At 37.7% G+C, this 18,817-nt stretch overlaps 1 protein-coding gene across 3 annotated transcripts in view; it reads right to left on the reverse strand.

Annotated features, from left to right (window-relative positions):
* Window positions 1-45: 45 nt before the first annotated feature.
* Window positions 46-18,817, reverse strand: part of LOC126974660 (putative fatty acyl-CoA reductase CG5065) — a 47,121-nt gene continuing 28,349 nt past the window's right edge. For 2 of the 3 annotated variants that reach the window (XM_050822203.1, XM_050822202.1), the window contains exons 3-13: window positions 16,573-16,730; window positions 15,705-15,795; window positions 13,832-13,977; window positions 12,238-12,347; window positions 11,193-11,276; window positions 10,125-10,233; window positions 8,760-8,836; window positions 7,793-7,955; window positions 5,778-5,928; window positions 4,047-4,153; window positions 46-3,361 (exon numbers count right to left, since the gene is read on the reverse strand). In XM_050822203.1, the coding sequence (XP_050678160.1) occupies window positions 3,271-3,361; window positions 4,047-4,153; window positions 5,778-5,928; window positions 7,793-7,955; window positions 8,760-8,836; window positions 10,125-10,233; window positions 11,193-11,276; window positions 12,238-12,347; window positions 13,832-13,977; window positions 15,705-15,795; window positions 16,573-16,730 (1,287 nt within the window). In that variant the 3' untranslated portion in view covers window positions 46-3,270. Of the gene's footprint in view, window positions 3,362-4,042; window positions 4,154-5,777; window positions 5,929-7,792; window positions 7,956-8,759; window positions 8,837-10,124; window positions 10,234-11,192; window positions 11,277-12,237; window positions 12,348-13,831; window positions 13,978-15,704; window positions 15,796-16,572; window positions 16,731-18,817 lie in introns of those variants that run through there. The other variant, XM_050822204.1, reaches the window with a different exon arrangement.

An 18,817-nucleotide genomic window follows, 5' to 3' on the forward strand; every position in this document is an offset into this window, starting at 1 on the left:
GGAAGAAGGTATGTGAGAAAAAGAGTAAGGGTGAATAAAACAATCTTAAATGATTAACATTATTTATTCATAAAATACTATTAAAATTATAAGTACTAAAACAATGAGGTAACATTGAATATCGACTTTTCTTAATGTATCTACACGTCACATTTCTATAATATCATCATGTGAAACGTGGAAGTTATTTAACTTTATGTAACCATGCAGATACTTCGTTTTACATTATTTTTGAATGCCATGCTCTACAAAAATCAGGAAAGACATAACTTAAGATATCTTTGAGAAAAAAAATAAATGCATTGAAACATTTACAACCATTTTGAACTACAGATTTAATTACCCTTAAAACTAAAAAGTACTTAATATTAGACCTTTAATTACATTAATGTTAATTGTTTGAGTATTTACAAAATAATTACTAAATATACATAAATTGATCGAAAATTTGAGTTTGACTCAATATTAAAAAAATAAAATGGTTGAATATTAATTAAGTTATACTATCATATTAATATTGTTAACTGTTGAATACAAAGTTTGATACAAAGAATAAACCATTTAATGGCGCATAAATAAAATTGTTAATCTGTGGTGATAATTAAAAATGATACCTAATAATTGGCATTGCTGTCGCTTTCGGCTTTGGGAATAAGCTCCCTTATGATAATATTATAGATAAATAATAATATGATTGCGTAAACTATACGCAATAATTAAATTGTCTCATGCATATCACAAAGTTTTTAGGTTATTGAATTCCTATATAATATAATAATTACATCTATGTGAGCATAGTAATATTTCAGTGGTTATGTAGGTAGTATTAATAATAATTTGAAATAATAGGGCGCCAAAATCTTAATATAGTAAAAAAGTAATATTCAAATACGGATGCAGGTGATGAGCTGACCATGAATGTTTTTGATACTTGGGAGGTTTCGCAGAATGCACTTGGTATCTTCTGTGATTTACCTATAGCCTTCGATTGTGTTCAACATTCAACTCTGGTCAGGAAGCTATGTCACTAAGGCATAAAAGGAACTGCGCTCGATCTTCTGACTTCATATTTTAACAAAAGAATTCAGAAGTTTGACGTGAAAAGTATGAGATCTCCTGGAACGCTTCTGAGTATGGGGGTACCACAAGGGTCTACTCTGGGACCGTTCTTCTTCCCTATCTGCGTAAATTATCTTCCTAACCTTATAGACAAAATCATAAGGTAATATTGTTTGCAGATGACACTTCACTGATATTCATAGTGAAAAAAAAATTATGTATGACGCAGTAAACGATATTCTATCAGACATCATGTTCTGGTTTAGCGTTAAAAACCTAATGCTATTTAATATCAAGAAAACGATATATATTTACCGTAGCAAATATGAAAATGTAGACGCTAATGTTTTGTTAAACTGAGAGGTGACAAAACCTTTTAATCTGCTATATTTCTTGGCATTACTCTGGATTCCAAATTACAATGGGGCCTCCATATTGAAGGATTGGCGAACAGACATAGTTCTGCAGCATACGCGGTTAAAAAGATGAGACAAATAACCGACCTAGATACAGCGCGACTTGTTTACTTTTGTTATTTTCAAAGTATTATGTGTATATTGCTACGGGGCAACGCTACCGATATTAATACCATCTTTGTGCTATAGGAAAGGGGCTATTCGCGTCATTGATAACCTAGGTCCTAAATCAACCATTGGGATTCTTTAAATTATTTGTATTTAAAAAAATGCAACATGTTATTGTACAACGAGGGAATAAGGGAAAATGTACCTACATAACTTACTTCTTTATGATTAAATCGTGTAAGGCTTATTATAATTTAATTTGAACTTTAACCATTTCATTACTTTTTTGTTGTTGTTAATTATTAATTCATACCGACATTTCGCTAAGTTTGCAGTTGGTCACGGCTACTACATTACATATACTAATTTATGCCTTTGAAAAATAGTTATTTTATAATCTAAACTGCGTTAGTTGAATAAAACTTTAGTTGTTGAAAAGTTGAGTTTCTAGTAGAGCCAATAATATAATGTAGGAATTATGATTTCATTTCGATGCTTAAGTATAATATATATCATATTATTCGCACAACTTGACCTGATTCTAAACGGATAATATATTTAAAAGTTTTGTGTAGCATCGTACATTAATTATAATAGTAATAATAATAGGACAAAGAAATTTCAATGAAGTTAATTTGGTAGAAGGGTTCTAGAAAACCACTAATGTAATTGACGCCGTACATCGATTGTTATATGACGACCACAATTAAAAGTAGCCCTATTGATATTAAAATAATAACAAACGTAGGTATCAACAAAGTTCCCAAGGGTGTTTCGGTAGCAACATGTCAGTATGTCCACGATAATTAAAAATCATTAAACAATTAAAAAAAATCATTTTATAAGTTGGGCTATATTCAAAGACCAAAATATAAACTCGCCACATATTGACCGATACGCATTGTAAAGCCTTACGGTACTATAGTATACCGGAGTAATAAGTCCTATGCTCAGTACGCACTCTATTCGAAACTAAACCTTAAGGCAACTATCCCAAGAAATCGTCAAAATAGCGCATAATTGCAACCATTTTTTGGCGGTTTATATAAAGCTTATATTTTTACAAAAAATAATTAGATATCTACAGAATATGAGAATTAATTTTTTCTGTACTTTACTATTTTTTATAGACACTGTGAATTAATTCACAAAAAAACCCCTAACTTTTACAGTCGGAGCCATGCTAATCATTCAATCTACATAAAAATTATACCAACATTTATTAATTGTACACCAATATATACTATTCAATTGACATAGTTTTGTAAAGACAATTGTATTATGTTTGTAATAAATTAAAAATGATTCTGATTCTGAATTAAAATTATTGCGATATTGTGCGAGAGAGGTAACCTACCGCCGCTCGATTCCTCAAGGCCATCGGCTTGGTCCCCAGCCTTAACAGGCAGTCCTAAAATTGAATGCTAAAACACTTTTATTGCTTAACGATAATTTTATATTCGCGAGCTCATTTGACACGTACCACATTCGTGTGCAATATTTATATTTTAAGCTGAACAATGCACAACATTATATTTTATCGAAGGCAGCAATGTATCGCGCAAAGAAATCCGTTCAGGCAGTAAACAGCTTCATGGTTCCCATCATTAAGTCTAACGTCACTTTGACCCTCTCAAATTACGAGATATAATACAATATAGTCGATACAACAGTGCCTTGTCACCAGTTAGCTCAACATACGAATTATATAGTAGTATATAAAGTATGCGATTAAACTATAAACGGCCGTCTGTACGAACAAATCCAAGTAGAACAATCTGGAACAAGAACAAGTATGTGAATCACAAGCTCATGTAAATATTTTTTTAACTGGATATCAATTTATTCAAACAAAACAAATTATTCAACTTTATTTACAATACTATGATTACACTAAATTAAAACTATCATTACGAGGACGTGTACCAAGAATACTGGCAGTATTTCCACGTTGGATATCTAGGCTGATCCGTTGACCGAAATAGCTGCCAGCGCTTGGGTTTCCAGAACCCCTATTGAGGCGCTAAGATAGTACTTTGTACATTCTCCGCGCCTCTGGGCCCTAGAGCCAAGTGTCTCGACACCAAACGGCACAAAGATGTAAGACTTTAATTACAATATACTATATCTACATATTGTATATTATGGGAATGGATTGTCTCATTTCCCTTTAGAATTTTGTGTCGCGTCGAGCGATCAAGAGGCGCGGCAGTGCGGAGATGCGTGTAGTCGGGCCTTTCGTAGACATCACTTGACTGGTTTTGATCTCTCTAAACTCACTACTCCTCTCCACTTTGGTGGAAATAACCTGACAGCTTCGCGGCTTATCTCCTCTCGTCTCCTTTCCGCTTTGGTGGAACCCGGGCCTAAGTCGTATCGCAGTAACTTCACATTTTTCAACCTTTTTTTCTTTAGGGTTAACTCTGTCCAACGTATTACGTAAACGAGATGAAGGGTACTCACTGTCGGTGTCTCCGGCGTGCGGCGGGGAGCGTGGCTGGCTCCTCCTTGCAGCAGAACTCTCGCGCCCCCTTGATGTAGTTCCGGATGTAGTCGCTCCACTCTATCATCTGTGGACATCGACAATCCTTGTTACCTGAGTACGGGACATGACGATTGTGTGACTGCATTAACTAATAATTTAACTGTTAACGAGACTTACAAGCGTCGGTGACGTAATAGGTTGAGCCCTTGATTCAAAATCAGGAGACCCATACGCTCTTTAGTCGTTACACGTCGGAAAGCGACATACGAGCCGGTTGTTATTGCAAGATTTAAATAGTTTTTGTCCGTACTACATCTTGTGTTTATTGAACATTACATAGTAATGGGCAGGAGCATTATTTACCTTCAGGCGAACATCTTCCCATTGGCACTTTATTATTATATTGTACTATAAAAAAAAGCATTGTTGAACTAAATAAAATATTTTAAGTGATTAAAACACGTGTAATAAATAACTATATTTTAGTAATATCCAAATTAAAAGCCAAAACTACACATACCTCAAATAGCACCTCTAAATCATAATGACTACTATCAACTATTACAAACAATATCTTGACTCCTATCAACCGCAGTCCCCCTGAAAACGTGCTCTGCAAAGCTCACGGAACATCTGGTTAAATAAAACAATGTAAATTTTACGTTCTAACCTAATGAATAAATACAGTAACATATACACGCGTTTTAATGCTTTAAAAATAATTTTATTTAACACTCGCGTTAATCAAAGAAAAATTTAAAGTTATCTATTATGGCCTTATATTTTTAAATTATAATAATTGGTCGCGGAATGGGGAAATTTGAACCTTGTCCAATTTAACCTCCAGAAGACTCAAGTTTGCGCGTTTACCACAAAAAAAACCCCATTTGTCCTATCACCGCTCTTCGACAACACTTCCCTTAAAGCCTCGCCTAGTTTCGGAATACTGGGTCTCGAAATCTCGAGCGATTGCCAATTTCGTGGTCATCTGGAAGGCAAAGCCAAATTGGCTTCAAAGAAACTGGGCGTCATTAATAGAGCACGGCAATACTACAAGCCGGCCCACATACTAGCGCTCTACAAAGCGCAGGTCCGGCCACACATGGATTATTGCTGTCATCTCTGGTCTGGCGCACCCCAGTATCAGCTCGATCCATTTGACCGCGTGCAACGCAGAGCAGCTCGAATTGTCGGGGACCCAGTGCTCTGTGAACGGCTGGATCACTTGGCGTTGCGTAGAGACGTCGCTTCATTGTGTGTCTTCTACCGCATTTATCACGGGGAGTGTTCCGAAGAGCTGTTTAACATGATTCCTGCCGCCGAATTCCACCTTCGCACGACGTGTCATTGGCGTGCCACAAGTTAGGATATCATCCTCACCATCTGGATGTGTGGCGGTCCTCCACAGTGCGGTTTTCAAGGAGCTTTCTTCCACGTACTACAAAGCTGTGGAATGAGCTTCCTTGTGCGGTGTTTCAGGGACGATACGACATGGGTACCTTCAAAAAAAAGCGCGTACACCTTCCTTAAAGGCCGGCAACGCTCCTGTGATTCCTCTGGTGTTGCAAGAGATTGTGGGCGGCGGTGATCACTTAACAACAGGTGACCCGTACGCTCGTTTGTCCTCCTATTCCATAAAAAAAAAATTGGAACGCTGTTAATTACTAATAAATAAGTAAGCGAAATAACAATATGGTAATGTTTATTACCCTGTGGTCGGTGTAGAACAGCTCCCTGTCCCGTGCGGAGAGTCTGGTGGGTAGGGCCTGGTAGACCTCGTTCCGGAAGTGCCACTCCTTGGTGGTGTAGTACTGCAGCACTTGCAGCCCGTAGCTGACTCGCTTCTGGATCTTCACCATGCTGCGTGACAGAAGAAGACAACAGGAGTTAATTATGAACACGTGATACAGCCGTCTCCGTTTTCTTGTCAAGCCAATATTTGAGAAGAGTACAAGCCTTGCTCACAGCTTGGCATTGATAGACTTCAATATATGTCGGCTTCTCCTCAGCCTATATTTACAACACATAAAAGGCAAGAGAGTTTGAGTTGAGAGTTGAACAAAGCAAACAGAATTTTATAACGAAGCGGTACTCGAACAGCTAGCTCAGTTGGTTAGAGCATCGGCACAGAACGCCGGAGGTCGTGGGTTCGAATCCCGCATCGTTCATAAAAATAATTTTGTTTTTCAAATTTTATTTGTGTACATAAAAGGCATTTATTTTAACAAAATTTATTCCTTTAGAATTATTTTTGATGTCATTTCTAATACTTCTACAACAAATGGCGCTCTGACGGAGAAGAAGCGGTGCAAGAAACTCTCCCAGCATTCTTTTTTTCTTAATAAAATATACAAAATTGTACTGTCATTGTTATTAATATAAAATAATCATTATTTAGTCCCAGGCTCTCCGATCACTTAGGTATTCAGCTGCGGAGTAGTAGGATTTACGACAGAGCCATTTTTTACTAAAACATTTAAATTTATTTATAGATAATCCCTGAACAGTGTCTGGGAATTTATTATAAAAGTGTTTATACATTTACTCTTAAAGCTATTGTGGATGTACATATAATGAAGCTTGCTAGAATTAGTTACAAACAATCCCTTATTTCTAGTGTTATAATAATGAAAATCACAATTTAGAGTAAAAAGGTGACTTTTTGTGAACATATATTAAATTTTCATAAATGTACTGACAAAGAACAGTCATAATATTATTTATTTCTTTAAATTTTTCTTTGAGTGACACTATATCAATGTCAGCAGCATGACCCCACAGCAAAATACCCTACGTCGTAATGCTGTGAAAATAACTGAACTACACTATTCTAGCTGTAGCAACATTCGTTTACTCTCTAATCTTTCTAACAGAGTATGTCACAGAGCTGAGTCTATCTACTAGTTGGGCAATATGTGGACCCCACTGAAGCTTTTTACCTACCGTGATACCCATGAAGACTCTAGATTGGAACTTGTGGACACTACCACAATCTCTAGTCAATTATAAGTACGTTGGTTAGTACCTCCGCTATGTTTGGTGTAATGAACCATAAACCCTTTGTTGTTTTACTGTTTAAGTAAAGAATATACGTCTCAAACCAACGCACTATCTTTGAGAGTGTAATTTTTCCTCATCATCAAATTCTGCACGTCGCTTCACTTCAAAATAAGTGAAGTATCACCAGCAAACAAAACAATCTCATGGCTTTCATCTACCACCAAAGGTAAATCGTCAATATATTATGTAACAAACAAGAAAAGACCGAGAATAGAACCCTGCGGTACACCTATTCCTACAGGCTTACCCGAAGACCGTTTGCTGTTTATGTAGACTATCTCGACTCTTTCGCTTAAATATGATTTTAACAAATTTAGGGCTGTATTTTTTAGTCCATCATGCTTTAATTTTAGGAGTAAAGTTTAATGGCGAACGCAGTCAAATGCTTTGTACAAATCACAAAAAATGCCTACTACTAAATTAGAGAAAGTTCAGCCGTAATTAATCTTACTACTAAGGAATATAATAAAAATATAAACAATCAGACAGACTGGAGACAGAGCGCTGGTAGTAGATAGTGTGTACTGGTAGAGTTTTTTGGGTCGTTCCTTGTCTTTCAGAGTGCCATTTGTTACATCTGAAATAGTTCCCAATGAATCAATTTTGAAAAATAAATGTTAGTGATTATATTACAGACAATGTGACGAAACACGTTGCTACTTACAAAGTCTTCTTGCCCGCTAGGAACATGACAAGGTCCACGAAGTAGGCTGGCAGCACGTGGGTAAAGAATGCGGCGACGAGGTGGTGCGCTCGCGAGCTCTTGGGGGACCCGCCGGGGTACCACAGGCAGATGGAGAATGGAAACTCTCGCACGTGCACACGACCTGTGCTCATCATATTTATTAAAGACACCTAAACACTAAATCCTGTATCACATATTTATGACGGGGAGTGTTCCGAAGAGCTGTTTCACCTGATTCCTGCGCCGAATTCCACCTTCGCACGACACGCCACAAATTAGGACATCATCCCCACCATCTGGACGTGTATCGTTCCCCCACAGTGCGGTTTTCAATAAACTTCTTCCGCGTACAACTACGAACACTTCTATAAAAGGCCACCAACGCTCCTGTGATTTCATTGGTGTTGCAAGAAAATTTGGGAGGAGGTGATCATTTTACATAAAGTGACACTTACGATCGTTCGTCCTTCTCTTCCTTAAAAAAATCCCCAGCAGCAAGTATGTTGCTTACATAATGTTGTAATTATTACCTGACCAATAACGACATTTTGTGGTTAAGATCTGAACAACGAGCATTCGGTAGCTGCGGCAGCTTCAGTAGGTTAACTGAACTGTCTTAAGAGTCTACTTCATTATCAGGTCAACCAGTCTATGTGACAGCGTGAAAATAGTTATCCTATGTTGAGTAATAAATCCATCAGATAATTATATTTTAACTGGGCCCGTCAATTGCTTCCATATTAATACTTTGTGAAACCAATTATCGGCTGCAGTTTTCCCAAACTAGTAAGACTTGGGGACTTTCAAGCAAAGAGCATACTCCCGACTTAAAGGCCGGCAACCCATTTCTTGACTCCGACTGGTTTAGCGGTTGTCTCCCCACTTCCCATCATACCAGCATCTTGCCCTTTTACCCTTTTACATAAAAACTTGCTAATATCCTCACCCATATCGAGCGCGCGCCCCCATGTCAACGGATTGATTCCAGACTGTGTGACGTTGCACACGCGGATCTCTCGTGGTCTGTAAATAAGAACACAACTAGAATTCAATTTTAAGCGAATTTGTGGTTATTTATTGGGTCCGTCGGGATAAATAACTCAATTAAAGTATTAAATTCTTAACCTTAAGGCTGGGGACCGAGCCAAGGGCCTTGAAGAATCGACCGGGGCTGAATTTTTATCTAGATTCAATGATTAGCATGGCTCCAACTGTAAGAGTTAGGTACTTTGGTGAATTTTCTTTCGCCATGTCTATTAAAGATCTGCAGACATATAATTATTTTTTGGAAAAATAAAAGCTTTTATATAAACCGTTAAAAATTGGTTATAGCAGCCTTAATGCTTTAGCTAAACAACTTTTAGTAAAACTTGTTTTACCCGGAGTTATTCTAAAGGAACCTTAACATAAATTACTAACAATTTTGTGTGCTCATCTTTGGGCGCATTACTTAAACAAAACACATTCAGAATCTGGTCGAAATCAAAAGCTTTAAACTTATACAGATGTGAAAACTACAAAAAAGCCCAAACAGAATATTTATAACGGTTTTAGTTACTTATTTTGTTTTTGTTTCCTTTCCTTCAATTATTATTTTGCAAAAATCCTAAGTGTAGTAATGTCTACATTTTAATAAGTTATCTAATCTTGAGATTAGATAACTTATTAAAATGTAGAATATGTATGTATGTATATGTATGTTGAATTGATTCAATGCTTAATGCTGATTGGAGGACACTGATGGACACGTGTCGTAAAACCCCAAAGGTGACTCTTCTTCCAGTACAGAGGTGTTCCTTTATTGGTAAAAACAATTAAGTAGATAACTACGATGACCTAAGAAACGCGATAACGAGAAATAGCTACGTGGTAGAGTAAAATGCCGTTGAAGTGGCGCAAGACATTTGCCAACTAAATCTCCACAACCTGCTAGAAGACCTTGGCCTTCTAGATCCAATGTAAGTTCTTTCCTAGAAATAACATCTAGAGTTGCAGAAATAGCTTCTTCCGTCTGGGCAGGAAGAGTAACGAGAGCAGAGAAAGTGAGTGCTGATATACATATTCAGGGAGGAGATCGTATGTCTACTGGAAAAAGTACTGCAAAGAAAAACCCAGCACAACATCAATACCATTTTATTTTACAGGCTAGAACAAATTTTTTTGTTTGTTGCCTATATTGGGGTGAGTTGAATACTTCCAAGCTTGCTTGTCATTTGAAAAGTCATTAATGGTATACTTAAACATAACTTAAACTTGTTCATGGGGAATCTATAGAATGCTGCCAGCTACTCTGAACATAGATATGATGTACCTGTCGGTGGCAGTGAGGTAGGCGAGCACTATACAGGCGTTGACGGCCATGTCCACTGGCATTATGTCCGCCTGGTAGCTATCGTTGCAGTGCATTGTGCGGATCACACCTGGAACATGAGACGGTAGGAGTTTAAATAATAATAACAATAAAGCAGATTTATTCCCTCTAAAAAACATGAAAATGTAATCTATAAAATATAAAATGTCTCTTAGTTCGGCGTGCCGGTTGGCAAAGGGCTCCTCCAATGATTTCCACTCTAGTCTATTAAGGGCAACGCTTCTCCAGTTAGGTCCTGCTGTCAGTTTTATTTCATCCTCCCATCTTGTGTCTTCCTCGTTTTCTTTCGCCATCTCTTGAGTACCATTCTGTAGCTCTTTTGCTCCATCTCCACCTATGTCGGTATGTTTCGAGACTTCCAAGTCAAGGTGCAAATCTTTTGCCAAAAGATGTTGTTCGAGGGCAAAGTGGCAATGGAATGACTAAGATGAGATCACCACCAGAAGAAATTGCACACTCATTATGCCTTCTACTAGCATTTAAAAGATTTATATTTTTTAATTATATGTTGATCAAGGTAGGATCAAGATATTTGTCCATTCTGATGGCTTGGACAGGTCGTTCCCCTTGCTAAAATATAGGTAAGACAACGCGGAAACTATTCATAAAAAAATTATAATAATAATTACCAAAGAGGTTGACATATTTCATGATAGATTACCCAAATTTAAAAAACAAGCATTAAGATTTAATATTGTTTACGACTTAAAATGCACTAATAATACGGATCTACCTACATTCATAGTTTACCTAGATTTGTTTCATATTAGTTATTTTTTTTTCAATTATGAATATTGCATTTTATTTGGCAAATGGTGTGGCTCCTTTAATATGTTCTATATTTAATAATGTGTAATTGTATAAATTTGAGTACCTATTATGATGTACCAATGTTTAGAAGTAATAAATTAATATAAATATAAAAAAAACAGAACTGCATTATTTTATAAATATCAGGTAAGCCACATCAGTCCAGGTGCTAAAGAAGCTACAATGTCGAGCTGATACCTTTCCCCGCTCCCACGAGCAGGCCCGTTGCTCCGTTCATATTGTCCACCCACCCAGGCACTGGCTCCTTGTACGCCGCCATCACTGTGACAGACAGACAGACCATTACGACCAACACGACTATCATTGATTGACATATGGAACTTGTGAATATGTTCTGAATAATAATAAAAAGTAAATAATAAGTAATAAGGTGCAGTAAAGTCATCGAATAGCGACCAACTACCGGAAGACGCAGTGTAAGTAGGCTCCCCACAAGATGGATCGACGATCTGGTCAAGATCACCGGAATACGTTGGGTGAGGGCAACGCAGGACCGAACGTCATGGAGATCTTTGGGGGAGGTCTTTGTCCAGCAGTGGACATCTTCCGGCTGATATGATAATGATGAAGAATAAGTATGTAAGTCGATTACACATTTACATCCTTCATGTCCAATACAGCTGATGTCCAAAATATGAACAGAGAAGTATCAAAAGGCAACGCGCGAGTTTGTTTCCCCTTTCAGAATATAATTAGTACCTAATAGATCTTTCAGCCTGGTCCTCTATTTAACGTTTTGTCAACTAAACCAATGAGGAACCCACTATTTCATTCTTCACAATTTAGTCTTGAATCGAACATTAAACAGCTTTTCTACACTATCTGATGAATGTACAAACAGACAGTTTCAGTTTATATTTGTTTAACATCCCTAAATATTTTACATTACATATGCCCTGTGCTTCCCCGAGGCAAAAAAAGAATAGGGGAGTACCAGACTGAAGGGTGTCGTAAGAGGCTCCATTGCACACGATGCCGTACAACAACAACGCCTATTTCTGCCTGTATTTGAAGGGCGCTGTAGCTAGTGAAGTTACTGGGCCAATGAGACTTGACATCTTATGTCTCAAGGTGATGAGCGCAGTTGTAGAGTAGCTTAGAAGTTTTGGCTTTTACGATAAATTGTAATGGGCAGGGCGTCTCAATTACGAGCAGCTGAACGACCTGCTGGTTTCATCCCTTATTGTCATAAATAAAATGTAATAGTATAACAGTGAGGTACCAATGGAGGGTCTGGCGATGACAATGGGGAACTTCCCCTCGTACTGTGAGACCAGGTCTTCCGTCAGCGACTTGGTGTAGGCGTATGTGTTGGGCTGGGGATCTATCAACCTGCAACATTCAATGATACACTTTAATTATGTAATGGAAACGTGCATGTCAATGATTATTATTAATATCATTCCGATTTCAGTCTAGTAGAGACAAAATTGTAAGACTTATGGGTTTGAACAGATTTGATAAAGGCATGTTTGTAAATATACTTGCCCGCACTGCATCTAAGGATGCCATAAGTCTGTTTGAATCCATAAGTCTTATTTGTTGAACACTATAGATCTAACTTGCTTTTCGTTTTATTAACTATTTTATTTAGTTTGTTAAGTTAAGAATTTTGTTTTTCTTTTGTCTTTTTAATGTACTTAGATTATAATCGGGCTGACATGTACGTACGTATAAAAGCCCCTAAATCAATAAAGAAAAGAAAAAAAATAACATTATATATAACTAAAGGAATTAATTTTGAGAAAATAAATGCCTGCCTTTTAATTTGGAGAAAAAAATTAAAATTTTCAACATGTAAAGCTGGTGTCAAGTATTGAAGCCAGTCGCCCCGTGAAAAGTCTTGGAACCATAGACAAACAATATACTAGGGCATAGCAAAGCGTGCCAGAGAGAAACACATCTCTAACGGAGATACAGCAAAAGAGAAAAGGCATGCGAATCTAATATTACTGTAGTAACTGATTTTGATTGACAAGTCGTAAACCACCAGCCACTAGTTGTGCATGTAATGTCTCACGTCATGACAGTGACAATGATTGTTAGCACATATTGAATTCAGACTAGATGTCAATACACTACAGCATCCATTAACAAATCAAAATTGGCCACGCAATATCGGGATGTCAGTTTGTCTACGCTAGTATATTCTAAGACTGTAAATGAATATTGTAAAACTCCAAAATGCTTGAAAATTGATGAATCAAAGGTCGGTACGCAACACAAAAACCTCTGGTATGGAAAGTGACCATATCACATCTCAGGTGTCACGTACCATCAGACGATTCTCTTGCCTATTTGCCTCTTGTCTTGCTAGCGGGGTAACTGAAGACTACCACTCACAAAGTTTAGCCTATAAATAGTTTGTTATTTTTTAAAGTGATATCCCTCACTTTTGGAATTAATTAAATTGAATATGTTACCAAAATTAATGAACTTTGCGGGACTTGAACCCGCGATGACAAATTGGTTAGAATTGAAAGAGCGGAGAGAGTAGAGAGGTGAACAAGACACAAGACTAAGCTTTACGAACCATACTTCACTCGAACGGTTGGTTCAGTGGAAGAGCGCTCGGGCGGAACCCGAGACGTTGCGGGTTCAAGCATGGTTCATAAATTTTGGTCACAAATTTAACCTATGTGGTATATTTATAAAAGCGAGAACCTACGTATATAAAGCGCCTGTTTTTCTACTTCTATTACAAGACAGTTTGGGTGTTGACCAGACACCATCAGGTTTATCCTCAAATCCATAAAAATACCCAACAACAGCAGCGGAGTTACGAGGGTTGGGTGGTGTTCCATGATCATAATTACTTGGGCTGCATGTATCGCAGCAAGTCATCGTCCATCCAGCGCGTGGTGGCGACCACATCGTGCGGCCGGTGGGGCGCCGGGTACACCTTCTCCTCGAGGATCGGCAGCTCACAGCGGCAGTACGACGTCGACACGTGCTCGAACACCTGTCAACACGTAGCATTACATTCAGTGGCTTACCAAAACTTGTTATACTGTTGGCTGATTAGTGTGTGATTAGAGTTAGTAGATAATGAGTTGTTGTTAGTAACTAGTCGTGTTAATGAAGAATGGGTTTAAAAATGCTGTCTAACTGAGCCTGCACTCTTCTAGTGTAAACAGAGACGGTGATAGTGTGTTCGTGGAAAGTAAATAGGGGTGACGCCATTATTACAGCAGGGAATAGGATTGTATTCTTTATTCACTTTACCACTGTAAACATAATAGTTTGTTATGACCTTAACTGTGTGGGTTGAGTGGTTTAAATTGGTGTGAATGGATCCAGTGTCCTTCCTCCGCATTACTAGAGTTTTCGGTACTGAATCGCATGGTTTAGTGCAAGGAATTCATTTAATTTGAATGAAGATGACGAAGTTTACTCGATACGAGGTTCTGTCTTTCTCAAAGTCAAGACGAACTCTTGAAAATTTGTATTACGTTGTAAAAATACGCATTGTTTTCAAAGAAGAGGGATATTTTTTTGTATATGGAGCTAACGAGTAGCTAAACGTACAAAGTGGCTGTGCGATGCAAAAAGTTTACGCCTTTATTGCCAGACATCAAAATTATGCAGTAAGCGTATCAAATACGAATTAAAGAGGACATAATCGCGAAAGTACAGGCAACAAACGACAAGCATGCTTTGGCAAAAGTTCCAAGTAAAAATGTGACTATAGGAGCAAGACAAACTGACCTTATAGTTGGTACCTCGACTCTGACACAGACAGTTCAAATTAATTTTCCAAAAACCATCTTTGGGAAGGCTGCTATGTAATTAGGTACAACCACCAGATCAAACGACGCAGCTGGAGCTGAATATAACATAATACATTCCGAAAGGTCTCTAAACATTCAGTCAACAACCCAGAGAAGCCCTAAACTGAATCCTCAGGAAATCATGAGCGTGGCCATTTAAAGTAAACTGGACTGAAGAAGCGAAAACATCGGAAAGACCTGGCGTGAAATAAGAAACTTGCTCGAATTGATACATATTACTACTCAAATTAGCTAAGGCAGGCATAAGAGGTTATCTGTTTCGCTGGTTTTTAGTCTTTTAGTGCTCTACGGTTATAACTCACCATAGCGTAGTAATCCCTCGGGTGTGCCGCAGGGAACTTACTAGGGCCTCTACACTTTATTATTTTCATTCAAGATATTGACACTTGTTTTCATAATTCTAACGTTTTGCTCTTTGCTGATGATATGAAAATCTTAAGAATAGTAAATAACTACGTGCAGCAGAGTCTTTTTCATGATGATCTATTTAGACAATATTATATCGATACATATTGCAAAGTTAATATATTCACATACCAAATTCTCGTTTATGCTCAGATCTGCCTAATCTTTTAATAAAATTAGTGAAACTAATAAAAATTTGGACCTTTTTTGCATCACTGCCGTGCCGTGTTGTATGTACACTTAGTAAAACACTGGGAAACGAATTATTAAACGCTTATAAATAATTGCTAAACCTCGTTAAGAAACTCGTTGGCTACTTTTTCTTTCCTTTCTTCTTCTTTATCTTTCTCCCAGTTGAGTGTTTTTTCTTTCTCATATGTAAATTCTATCGCTGAAAACTTGTAATTAGCTTTTTTCTTCTTCTGGATGTACATATACACTAATTTCTTCTTATATAAGCTGTTAGTAAATTAAAGGATCAGATACCACCCACCTCTAGATTCTTCATTCCTTCCACCAGCTTGAGTACCTTCATAGTTGCAACCGTGTTCAAATTGATCGCATCGCGGATAAACATGTCGAATCTGGAATAGGGTAAATATCAGTGTTTTAATTGGTGAATATTGTCATAAAAACAATAATTACTCACGGATGAGTAAATAAAGAAGGACTCCGTGTCACCTTGCATAGCAGTGAGGCACCAAAACAAGCCGGCAAACGTGTAAATACATAGCCCCACGCATACACTTACACTAATACAAGCCAATAGGCGCCGTTGTGGTATCCATTATCTAGCCAGCATACTGTGCAAAGGAGCCTCCAACTGGTATATATTTTATTTGTATGGTATATATTCTACTCATTCAGTTGGGCGACACCGTTTCCACTGACACGGAGCGGAGATTTCAAGCACTGTGATTGGTCAATTCTCGGTTTAGCCCCGCTCCATCTCATTGGGAAAGCATCATAAGACTTCAGCTTTGCCCCGTGCCTAAACTTGGATGACTTGTATGCAGACAGTTTGCAAAACCTATTTGGTATAACTATTTTTCTATCAAAACATTCGGATGACAAGTTCTATAAATAATAGCAGATCTACATTAATATTATAATCAGGAATATCAAAATGTTCCAGGCGTTGGATGCAGGCGCTGCAATCCCGAAGATATTTCCAGCATTGGGAAAGAAGGATTATATTTGAGGGTAATCGCCGTGGTGGCTCACCTAATGAGAAGTGACAACTGCCGCCATTGAACATCTGTCATAAGAGGATATGCTTTTTGGCCTTTCCGTTGAAAGTGTGCCCTAAGCTAGGAGGTCTGAATGTGATGTAGTAGGTGGGAGTTGAGCTGGGAGCTGACCTGACACAGGCGGCGCAGTGGAACACGCAGTTGCATTCTTCTTGCAACAGACGCCGGTGCTCCTCTGAAATGCCCAGATCTTCTTGCAGGATGTCTCCCGGGACTACCACCAGCTTGCTGAAGCACTGTGGGTTGGATGCTCGCAATACCTCGAATACCTGCGAACAATCTTTATATTAATATTTTATGGCGGTAATATTATTGGCACAAACGCCGGGACTATGATATTCTGCTATGGGCGAAGTAGGTATGATGTTCAAGATCCTTGTGGACATGAGGTATAAATGTTGAGAACGAAACGGTCACTCATGTAATCCTGAAATGTAGAGGGGTGGCCAACCAACGGGCAAACACCTAAGTGAATACAAGGTCGCTCTGAGAAGTCTGCGAACACCCCTGAAGTGTTCTGAACTTCTTGAAAGAGCTGGGCTTGTTGGAATGACTGGCCAACACTGCACGCAAAATGGAGCCAACTAAGTGGTTTGATTGCTGAAACGGGAGCCCCTTTACCATTACCATTACGTATAAACTTTCTTGTATAATTAACAAAAACCAGTGTATTCCAGAAGAGGTCTCAATTAACCCATCATAAGATGCATGTTGTTCACACTGTCATCATATAATGGACTTTGCAATAATTTCGTCCAGGTGCAACTATCCTCAGTACGGTTCTCAAGAGGAAGCCATCCGTTCATACTCGTATTCAAAAACACCAGTGAAGATTTCTCAGATAGGACGTGGGCTATCTCTCATCATCTCATCTCATCAGCGTCTTTTATATTACAAAAAACATTTATTATTATCAAATTATTTATAATTCACAATAATTTGTCAAAATATCAAAAATGTATATTTCATTCTTACATGTGTTTTAATAATTAAAATGAAAAAAGGGATTTATGGCCAAGGTACAACATACCCTATGTATCTAGGACACATTGAGGAATTGGGTCTAATTTATGGAAAATATAATTATTCTAAACTAAAACCATTTAAATAACATATTTAACAAAATATAACTTACAAATTCTGAACAAAATCAAAATGATATTCATAGCTTAATTTTTCTAATGAGACAAAGCTTTTATATTTTTATAGTAATACTAGCTTACCCAGCAAACGTTGTATTACCGATAATAAAATCGCGATACAAAAGTAACTGTTGATAGTAGATGGGTGAAAATTTGCAGTTGTATGTATTTTTTAATGCTGACTCATAATCAAACAAATTTAAAAAAAATGTAAAAAAAATAAAAAATAAATGGCGTGGACCACCCTTAACATTTAGGGGGATGAAAAATAGATGTCCGATTCTCAGACCTACCCAATATGCACTCAAAATTTCATGAGAATCTGTCAAGCCGTTTCGAAGGAGTTACAAACAACAACAAACACCGCGACATGAGAATTTTATATATTAGATTATATTACGTGAATGTGAAATAGTTTAAGAAAATATTCTCCTGGCCAAAGCACAACATCTAAATGTACCTTAGCCACTGACCAAGGTACAATTGATTGACAGTGACCGAGGTACAACACTACTACTTCAACAAAATCGTGGATTTCAAATAATTTGGGGTTACTTATCCCGTAACTTTATGATTGTTTTAATACTATTATTTAAAGAAAAGAACCAATAGGATATAAAAGTTCAGTGACTATTATAAAACGTTTAAAACTATCAGACTTTAAAGCATATAAAAAAAACTTACTTTTTTTCGCAAAAACTTTTAAACGTCGATAACACCAAACATCGGCTTAATGGAGATTGGTGACTTCTTTCTATCTCAGTTCATTCATTCAGCCGTAACTGACATACAGAATACCCTAGACAATAGAATTTAATATCGCGGGTACTTTTGAAACCAGCCTAATGGCCTAGGTACACTTAGTGCCAAGGTTCAACAGGTTCCCCTACTACTATGATATCGTTGTAAGAGTCATAATTATTAACAAAATTTTGCTAGTTTAGTGTTGTTCGTGGGAACTGTGCCAAGACGCGCGTGGAATAAGAGGTTGTTGAGGAGTGATGGCTATGCCCGGAGTTTCCCTGCGAGATCGACTCAGAAATGAGGACATCCGTAGGAGAACCAAAGTTACCGACATAGCCCAAATGATTGCGAAACTGAAGTGGCAGTGGGCAGGACACATAATTCGACATATGGCCGTGGAGGCAGTAAGGTCCTTGGAAGGCGACCACGTACCGGAAGACGCAGTATTGGTATATTCCGGTGATCTTGAC

Source organism: Leptidea sinapis, chromosome 33, assembly GCF_905404315.1.
Source record: "Leptidea sinapis chromosome 33, ilLepSina1.1, whole genome shotgun sequence".
In the NCBI taxonomy this organism is placed as follows: domain Eukaryota; kingdom Metazoa; phylum Arthropoda; class Insecta; order Lepidoptera; family Pieridae; genus Leptidea; species Leptidea sinapis.